General features: G+C 50.4%; 1 protein-coding gene across 1 annotated transcript; it reads left to right on the plus strand.

Annotated features, from left to right (window-relative positions):
* Positions 1–728: 728 nt before the first annotated feature.
* On the plus strand, positions 729–5,764 carry NKX6-1 (NK6 homeobox 1). Its single transcript, XM_065878107.1, has 3 exons — positions 729–1,395; positions 3,079–3,251; positions 5,507–5,764. The coding sequence occupies exons 1-3, from the start codon at positions 729–731 to the stop codon at positions 5,762–5,764; spliced, it is 1,098 nt and encodes a 365-aa protein (XP_065734179.1).
* The last annotated feature ends 2,681 nt before the right edge of the window (positions 5,765–8,445 follow it).

Raw genomic sequence — 8,445 nt, forward strand, 5'->3', positions numbered from 1 at the left:
GGCCCAGAGGGGAAGGCAGGTCGGCGCGCCGAATCCGGGAGCCGCAGGGACTGGTGGCACTGCCCTTTCTGGCACAGAAGCCTCGGGCAGCGCTGGCGGAGGAAGCCCGCCCAGAGGACAAATCCTCCCGCGGGCTGGATGCTCTTTCTCCCTTCGCGCTCCGAGCGCTGAGTGCGAATCAACCTCGTGGCCTGAAGAGCAGGGCATCCAAGTAAGATTGGACGAGCTCATCGGGCGGAACCCGGCGTCCTTTGAACCTCCCCAAAGAAAAAGAGCCAGCCCCCACTCTCCCACATCAAAGCGGAGATTCGGTGACTCTTAACTTTGTTACAAGCTCTCTGGGGCCGGCTGGGGTTTTGTTTTGCTTATTTCCAAGAGGGAGAAGATGAGAAGTAGCGCACTTTGAGCGGCGAGGAAAAAGTGAGGAAGAGAGAAGACCCCGGGATTGAATCCGGGACTCTAAGAGGGAAAAGACAGCCCAAACCACCGGGACCCTCGCTGGTCTCGGCGAGCCACCGCCTCTTGACTGGTGTGTTTGGACATTTCTGCTGCGCAGTTACGAGAGCAACTCTCAGCGGCTGCATTCTTGGCCCAGTTGGCAGGTCGCCTCCTGGTGTGCGGAGCGACTCCTCGCTCGCGCCCTCGGCGCTTCTAGCTCTCCTGAGCCCCTCCGGGGGCACCGGCCGGCATTCCCGCTGCGTGGCTGCGGGCTCCGGCCTGATCGTGGGATGTTAGCGGTGGGGGCGATGGAGGGCACCCGGCAGAGCGCGTTCCTGCTCAGCAGCCCGCCCCTGGCCGCCCTGCACAGCATGGCAGAAATGAAGACCCCGCTGTACCCCGCCGCGTACCCCGCGCTGCCCGCCGGCCCCCCCTCCTCCTCGTCCTCCTCGTCCTCCTCGTCATCACCCTCCCCGCCTTTGGGCTCCCACAACCCAGGCAGCCTGAAGCCCCCGGCCGCGGGGGGGCTCTCATCCCTGGGCAGCCCCCCGCAGCAACTCTCGGCCGCCACCCCACATGGCATCAACGACATCCTGAGCCGGCCTTCCATGCCCGTGGCCTCAGGGGCAGCCCTGCCCTCCGCCTCGCCCTCCGGTTCCTCCTCCTCTTCCTCGTCCACCTCCGCTTCCTCCGCTTCGGCCGCCGCGGCCGCAGCTGCGGCCGCTGCCGCCGCCGCCTCAACCCCAGCGGGGCTGCTGGCCGGCCTGCCCCGTTTCAGCAGCCTGAGCCCGCCACCGCCGCCGCCCGGGCTCTACTTCAGCCCCAGCGCCGCGGCCGTGGCCGCCGTGGGTCGGTACCCCAAGCCGCTAGCCGAGCTGCCCGGCCGGACGCCCATCTTCTGGCCAGGAGTGATGCAGAGCCCGCCCTGGAGGGACGCACGCCTGGCCTGCACTCCTCGTGAGTACAATTGACTGCGCCCAGTTGTGCTTGTTCTGCCCGCTCTCAGGTCATGGCCCCTGGTGTGCATGCCGAGTCCACCCTCTTGCCTGCCGAGTAGTTTGGCAGCGCCAGAATCGCACGAGTTAGGTTGGGCCAGGGCGTTCAGCGAGGAACTCTTGCTGTCCTGAGCTCCATGGTTGCGTCCAAGCGCCCCCCTCTCCCCAAGCCTTGGGCACGCCTTGCGGAACGGGTGTGCATGCGTCTCCACGGAACACAATGTGGTGCGGGGCGTGTCTCATCCGAGGCCCTGGCTGCTCCCGGAACAGCCCGTCCAGAACCGCATGCCCGTCCTGGGTTAAAGAGGTGGGGAGGGCAGGAGGGGCTACTGTGCTCCAGCCCGCACCCCAGCTTTCCAGTGTCCCATGCCGAAGTCCCACTCGACCTTCGCCAGCCTGACTGGCCTCCTCTCTACGAACCGGTGGGGACCGGCAGCGACGAGCCCTCCACAGCCCTGAGCCGAACGCATGTGTTTGCATGTACACCTCGGTCCAGGGTGTCCCCACCTCACCTCGTCGCCCTCACCACCGCCCCCCTCGTCCCCCGAGTACACTCAGCCCAGGTGAGCCCACTGAAGAGAGGTCCGCGGCCCGTGGAGGAGGGCAAGCACCACTTCGGGCCGCTCCCCACCTCTGGGCCCTCGCTTTTCCACCTGCCTCGGCCCCGGACATATTGAGGGGCATCGTGGCTCTCAACATCCTAATATGAGAAAGAACCGGAGGAAGAAGGAGGTAACAGGAAAAGGACCGGGGAAAATGCAACATCCCGCAAAGATCTTGCTCGAAACTGAGTTACCCCAGGGTCCCCCTAATCTTATAGGTAGTTGGCCAGCGCGCCACGGAAGCTCCCATACTCCCAGGTGGCATTTAGGGGCCAGTCCCCTGTCCTTTTCTCGCTCTGTTCTTTGCTTTTGACCGAGTCCCCGAAGTTTCTTCTGTCTCCTGATCTCTTTCGTGTGGCTGAGCGGCAGTAACTGAGGGAAGCTGGGGGAGCCAAGCGGAGGCTCCCTTCGGAAGCCTCGGGACTGGGGCGGCCGGGGCGGGGGCAGCTGTCGGGGAGACGTTATTGTATTCGTTTGGATGGCCACGTAGGGACAGCCAACAAAGGCGGCGTCCCCTCCCCCTCGGCCGCAGCGGCGTTCGACTGGGGGGCGATTTAACTCCCTTGTGTTCCAAAAACAAGGCGCTCTTTGTTGCGCGGGCACAGGTTAGGAAAGCGGTCAAGGAACAAAACTAGTCACCCCCATGCAAAGGCCCCGGGACCGAACGAGCCCCAACTAGACGAGGCGGTGAGAGGGGACTTTCCCACACCCCTCCCCCCCGTACCCACACGCCTCAATTTACTGGGCCTAGAGATTGGGCCTCGGCAAACTTCAGCAGTGCGCTCCCTCTGTTGGACGTCGTTGGGCAGAAGGTTATTTACTGCGGCTCCAAACACACGCGCTTTTAAAAAACAGGTGGGTGTAAGAAGGCAAAGCGAGAAGCGCCGTGGGACTGCAAGCACCACGGCACTTCTCGTGCCCGCCGCGGAATACACTTGCCTTTCCCACCACAACGTTGTTTCTGGAGTTCGTCTCTTCTCAGTGGAGCCGCTCGTAACTGGTTGTTTCCCCCCTTCCTTTCTTTTTTTAATCTGTTCTCGTAGATCAAGGATCCATTTTGTTGGACAAAGATGGGAAGAGAAAACACACGAGACCCACGTTCTCGGGCCAGCAGATCTTCGCCCTGGAGAAGACTTTCGAACAAACGAAATACTTGGCGGGGCCCGAGAGGGCTCGCTTGGCCTATTCGTTGGGGATGACGGAGAGTCAGGTCAAGGTGAGTGGACCTTGCAAACCTCGAGGGAGAGCTCTCCCAAGTACGTCATGCGCGCGCGTGTGCGCACACACACACACACAAACACCCCAAACTAACAAACAGCCGCCCGAGGGTGCAGTCCGAGAAGCAAGGGGAGCGATGAGATCAGCGAAGGGGGTGGAGGGGGAGGTTACAAAGGCTCTGGGATCTCTCGGGCGGGCAAACTGTTGATGAACAAAAGGAATCAAGCCTCCGCCTTTGAAATTAGGTTCATCTAGATAGCAGCATGTGCTGGGGGAACTCGCCATTATTAGAGAATAAAAGCATTACGGAAATATCAGCCCTGAGAATAGACCAGGCTAGTTAGATAGCTTCTATGTATTCTATTTGTAAGGATATTCAAGCTTTTGTTTGTCAACTCAGGCTCCACTAGTTATATAATTCCCTAATGTAGATCAGCATTATAGTGCTACTGTATTAACTTGCAGGTTAAAAAAACCCCAATAAATCCACAAGATCTAACCACTTAGCATGGATGCATCTGCTTTTAGCTCACCTGAGGCAGCCACTTTGGAATAGTACTTTTCCAAATGAAATGACAAGATTACTACTGTATTATGAAATATAAGTTTATCAATAGATGTAAGATGTTTTACTGTTTATGACAACAAATTATAATTAAAATGTCACTTACCTTATAATTGAGTTGTACGGTGTATTTCCAGGGAATCAAATTGGAGAAATCTTTCCCTGAAATATAAAGGGATTGAAACAGCTAGGTACTTTAAATCTAGTGGTTTCCTATATTTCTGGTATTCTCTTTTGTTCCTCTTTTTCATTATATTATATATATGTATGTATATATATATTTTTTGGTGTGTGTGTGTGTGTTTAAGTCTGTTTCCATTAGTTATATTGTTGCTTTTAAAATTAAGTAGGGATAACGTTAGCCATATCTGCTGGTCAGAGAGTATTTCCCCACAGATAAGCACCATAAAATGCATTTCAGGAGTGATTTTGTATGTTACCATTAGAGTACCATCACAGTTAAAATTATTTTTGCAGTGGTTGGTACAGAGCCTACCACAGTAATCTGGAGGTCTTCATTTGTCACCATAAATATGTCGGTGTGGCTAGAAGTGAATTATTATAGCTGTATAAAGAAACTAAAAATCACTTTCTTAACAATTCTGATTCTCTAGATAAATACATAACGGATGAGAAAATGGATGAGAAGCATAAAGAGAGAATGATTCAATATGTTTGGGAAATTGGTTGCTACTGCTGATGCTTTAGGTTAAAATATATGTATGAAACACGATGTCAAACAGCATGAATAGGTTTAAAATATTTGTATAAAAATGAATGTCTTAGGGAGGGACAATATTAAAATAATATGTGAAAGATTAGGCATGCTAATAGTGGGAAGTAATGTAACTGGCAAAATTTCACTTAAAAAAATAACTGATGAAAATTCTTACTTTGACTTCGGTTTTATGAAAAACATTAAACCAGAGAGACAGAGAAAGACACACAAACTACTATGATGATTTCAACTTTTAAATATTAAATATTTTCAAATATTAAATATTTTCATGCATTTATGTTGGTTATTATTACTGATTTGAGGTTTCTGTTTTAGCAGATTTTTTTTTAAACTTTACATCATACATTACAAGTGTAAATGGGGAGGGGAGTGTTTACCTACCATATTTGTGTGTATTCAGACCTGAAATAAGTGAAACAGACAAATACCCCAAAGTGAAAAGAACAGAGGTAATTGGGGTAAATGCTGTGTCTTCTCCCACAAATCACACTAAAAAGCCAGTACACTTCAGATTGCTTGAAATACCTTAATCTAAGAAAGTTAAAAACGAATAGAATCGCAGTCATTATGACGCAACTTTACGAAAGGGAAAAGTTTTCTACTTCAAACGAGAAAGTAGGCAAGCGAACTCTTTTAGGGAAACTCATTTTAAGTTTCCAAGTTTTTTTCTTTTCTGAGAAATCACTCACTGACAACCTCAATACTCTTGTGTTACCATCACTATGGCAACGGCAGTCAGTTTGTTGGTGCCTGATACTCGGAGGAAGCTGGGGCAGTGGAGACCGACTTCAACGGCCCAGACCTGGGAGGACTCTGAGGGAGGGTGTCAAGACGTCAGGGGCCCGCAGGAGCGACTGCGGGATGCGGGAGAGAAGGCATTGCCTCGCTCTGCTCACCTTAAATTCCTTCCGCCCCTGTCTCCCCTCTTCTCCGCTTTCTCGACCCCCAGGTTTGGTTCCAGAACCGCCGGACCAAGTGGAGGAAGAAGCACGCAGCCGAGATGGCCACGGCCAAGAAGAAGCAGGACTCGGAAACCGAGCGGCTGAAAGGGGCCTCGGAGAACGAGGAGGAGGACGACGACTATAACAAGCCCCTGGACCCCAACTCGGACGACGAGAAAATCACGCAGCTGCTGAAGAAGCACAAGTCCGGCAGCGGCGGCGGCGGCCTCCTGCTGCACGCGTCCGAGAACGAGAGCTCGTCCTGAGCGCTCGCCGCCCGCCCGGCCTCCGGCCACTCCGCGGCGGCCGCGGGGACCGCGCATCCCGTCTTCCCGCTCCTCGGGGCCCGGAGGACACGGCCCCGCCTGCCGGGGGCCCTTTGCTATTTTCTAAGATGTACATATCTATTTTTTTAACCTAGAAGTTGAGCGGGGCGGGGGAGAGAGACTCGGAGGATGATGAGAAGTCAGGGAAGGCCACGAAATAACACCGCAAGACTAACGCAACAGACGCCGCAGCTGGGCCACCCTACCGCCCCGCTCGGTGTCCTAGTCGCGTCCCCCCTCCCGTGTCCCCCCCGCGCCCCCGCCCCCGCCTCTGTCTTGCGGCCGCTGGCCAGGGCTGGGGCGCTGAGAGGGCCTCTGAACCCGTCGACACCCACCGCGCGGGGGACCTCGGAGCCACGCGGGCGGGCGGCCGGCCGCCACAGATGGGAAGAGGGATGTTTCTCCCGCACAAACTGCTGTGCCGACTAAAGTGGCCTGTTGAAGGCTCTTTGTAAATAAATCGTGAGTCTCACTGACTAGAAGTTACTCTATTGTGAATATTTAAAATGTAAAATGCTTTTTTGAATTTGGTGTAAAAAGATGGACCTCCTTCGTTCTGTGACCCTTCCCCTTTTAAGAGCTATTCAAACCACGTTCCCCTTAACTGGAGAAGCGTAGTAAAGAATGCTCTCATCCTCTCTCGCCCGCTCCCCTCCTGGGCTTGGATTTGATCAATCCCATTTCCCCTTCATCCCTCTCGCTCTTCCCGGACCACCCCTGGCTCTGCACCCGGCTCCCGCCTCCAGGACTTGAAGTAGAACACTTGGAACCAGGACGGGCCTCAGACCTGCCTCTCTGTTTCTCTCCGAAATTGCACAGTCGTTTGTTGCTATTTATTAGTGATTTAAAGAAGGTGTTGGGGAGGGAGGGGCTACAATAGCTTGTATTTAATTTAACTCCTTTCTGATAAAAATGCGTGTTAAAGTAGATGGTGGGAATTGTTACAACTGCTCTGGGTCAGAAACATAAAAATTCATTTAGTTGCTGTAACTGAATTTGAAGTGTTTTGTATCATAAGAATACTATAGACTATGTAAATTGTTTTCTTTTTTAAGCTAACGGTGATATATTAGCATCTTTAACTTTTATTAATTTATATAAGGAATTCGGTTTGTAAAGAGAAGAAAACCCCCTTTGCAAGACCAGTTAAATGTAATGCACTTTCTGTTTCAAAGGATAAATCAAATTAAAAAACAGTTGAAGACGTCTGTTGCCTTGAATGAAAGGGTATAGATCATTTGATCTCATCAGAGATCTCAAATAAAAGTCAAAACCACAAGCACTTTATATTGGTTTCTTGGGTAAAATAGCTGTTACATGATTATTATTTTGGAAGAGTGGGGTCACATCTCCTGGCTTGGGAAGATAAATGCAGCCCCACTCATTGGGCTTCTTGGAGAGACTTGTCTAGCAGGCTGCCTCTGCTGTCTGTGTTGTCTAATTTTTTCCTGATGGCTTTTTCCTTTGCTAGGAAGTCCCCGGGGGTTTTGGAGGAGACCTCATTTCCATACATCCAAGATAGCTTCTCAATTCAGCCCTAGCTCACTTAGCTGAGAGGAGGCAGCGGAACCTGCTGTCAGCGCCGCACGACTGTTGGATGCTAACATTTTCTCCCCAGTAGCCTGTAAGAATACAGAAGTTGGTGGAAAGCTGGGAAACCGGATTTTGCTAAACATTACAATAAAGAAGGATACATTTAAAGAAAGCTGCTTATAACTGATGTGAAACTCTCTAGGATTAAGGAAGCAATGTCACAGCTTCTGCAGCTGAATTTGCCCCCCCCCCAAAAAAAAATTGGGAATCCCAGGGAGAGAGCTGTATCACTGTCTTGGAATCTTTTTATTTTCAGACACTCAGTTATAGGCTCAGTGAAATATAGTTATCCCCTTAGTGTTTCAGGTTAATGAGCTTGTGTTCAAAGGGAGAAAAATCAATATAATTCAATAGATTCTTCAGGCTAGTGTTAGGTAAAGAAAGTGTGGGTCTGTTTTGTTCCCTTGAAAATAAAAAACAGTGAAAACTGGGAATGAAATTGCCTAAAGGAAATTATTGTAGAATACATTCCTGATGGCATGGTTTAATGGAAAAAAGGATGCAAATCTGCCTTATTTCTTTTCTCTAGTTTGTGAAGTTCCCAGTAAGTTTTAAACTTCTGAATTTCTGTGTTCTTAGCAAGACTAAGGTGTGTGTCCTACAAAGAGGCAACTATTTCAAAAGAGGCTTTGCTGTGCTGGGGTGATATAATTTAAATCCTAAATAATAAGATCTTTCTTTTCCCTTCCCTCCCTCATCTTTTTCTTTATGAAAGAACCTGGGTGTGGGGCAAGTCTGTTACCTTAAAGCACCACTTTATTATTTGTTATTTTGCAATAAATGAGTCTCTTATCTACTTTATTTACTTATTTTTACCTTTACCATCCCTCTTCTGTCTTGAAAAGCCAAGCAGCTTTTTATTTATTCCTTCTTCCTAAGAAAGCAAAAATCCACAAGATAATTAGAAATGCTATTCCTGAAATATAATAATAAAAACTACTACTATACCAGTAGTAGTAGTAATATAGTCATATCACTGATAGAAACTTGGAACTAAGATTGAAGCTTTTTCTCAAGAAGTAAATAGG

This window comes from Phocoena phocoena, chromosome 5 (assembly GCF_963924675.1).
Source record: "Phocoena phocoena chromosome 5, mPhoPho1.1, whole genome shotgun sequence".
NCBI classification, from domain to species: Eukaryota; Metazoa; Chordata; class Mammalia; order Artiodactyla; family Phocoenidae; genus Phocoena; species Phocoena phocoena.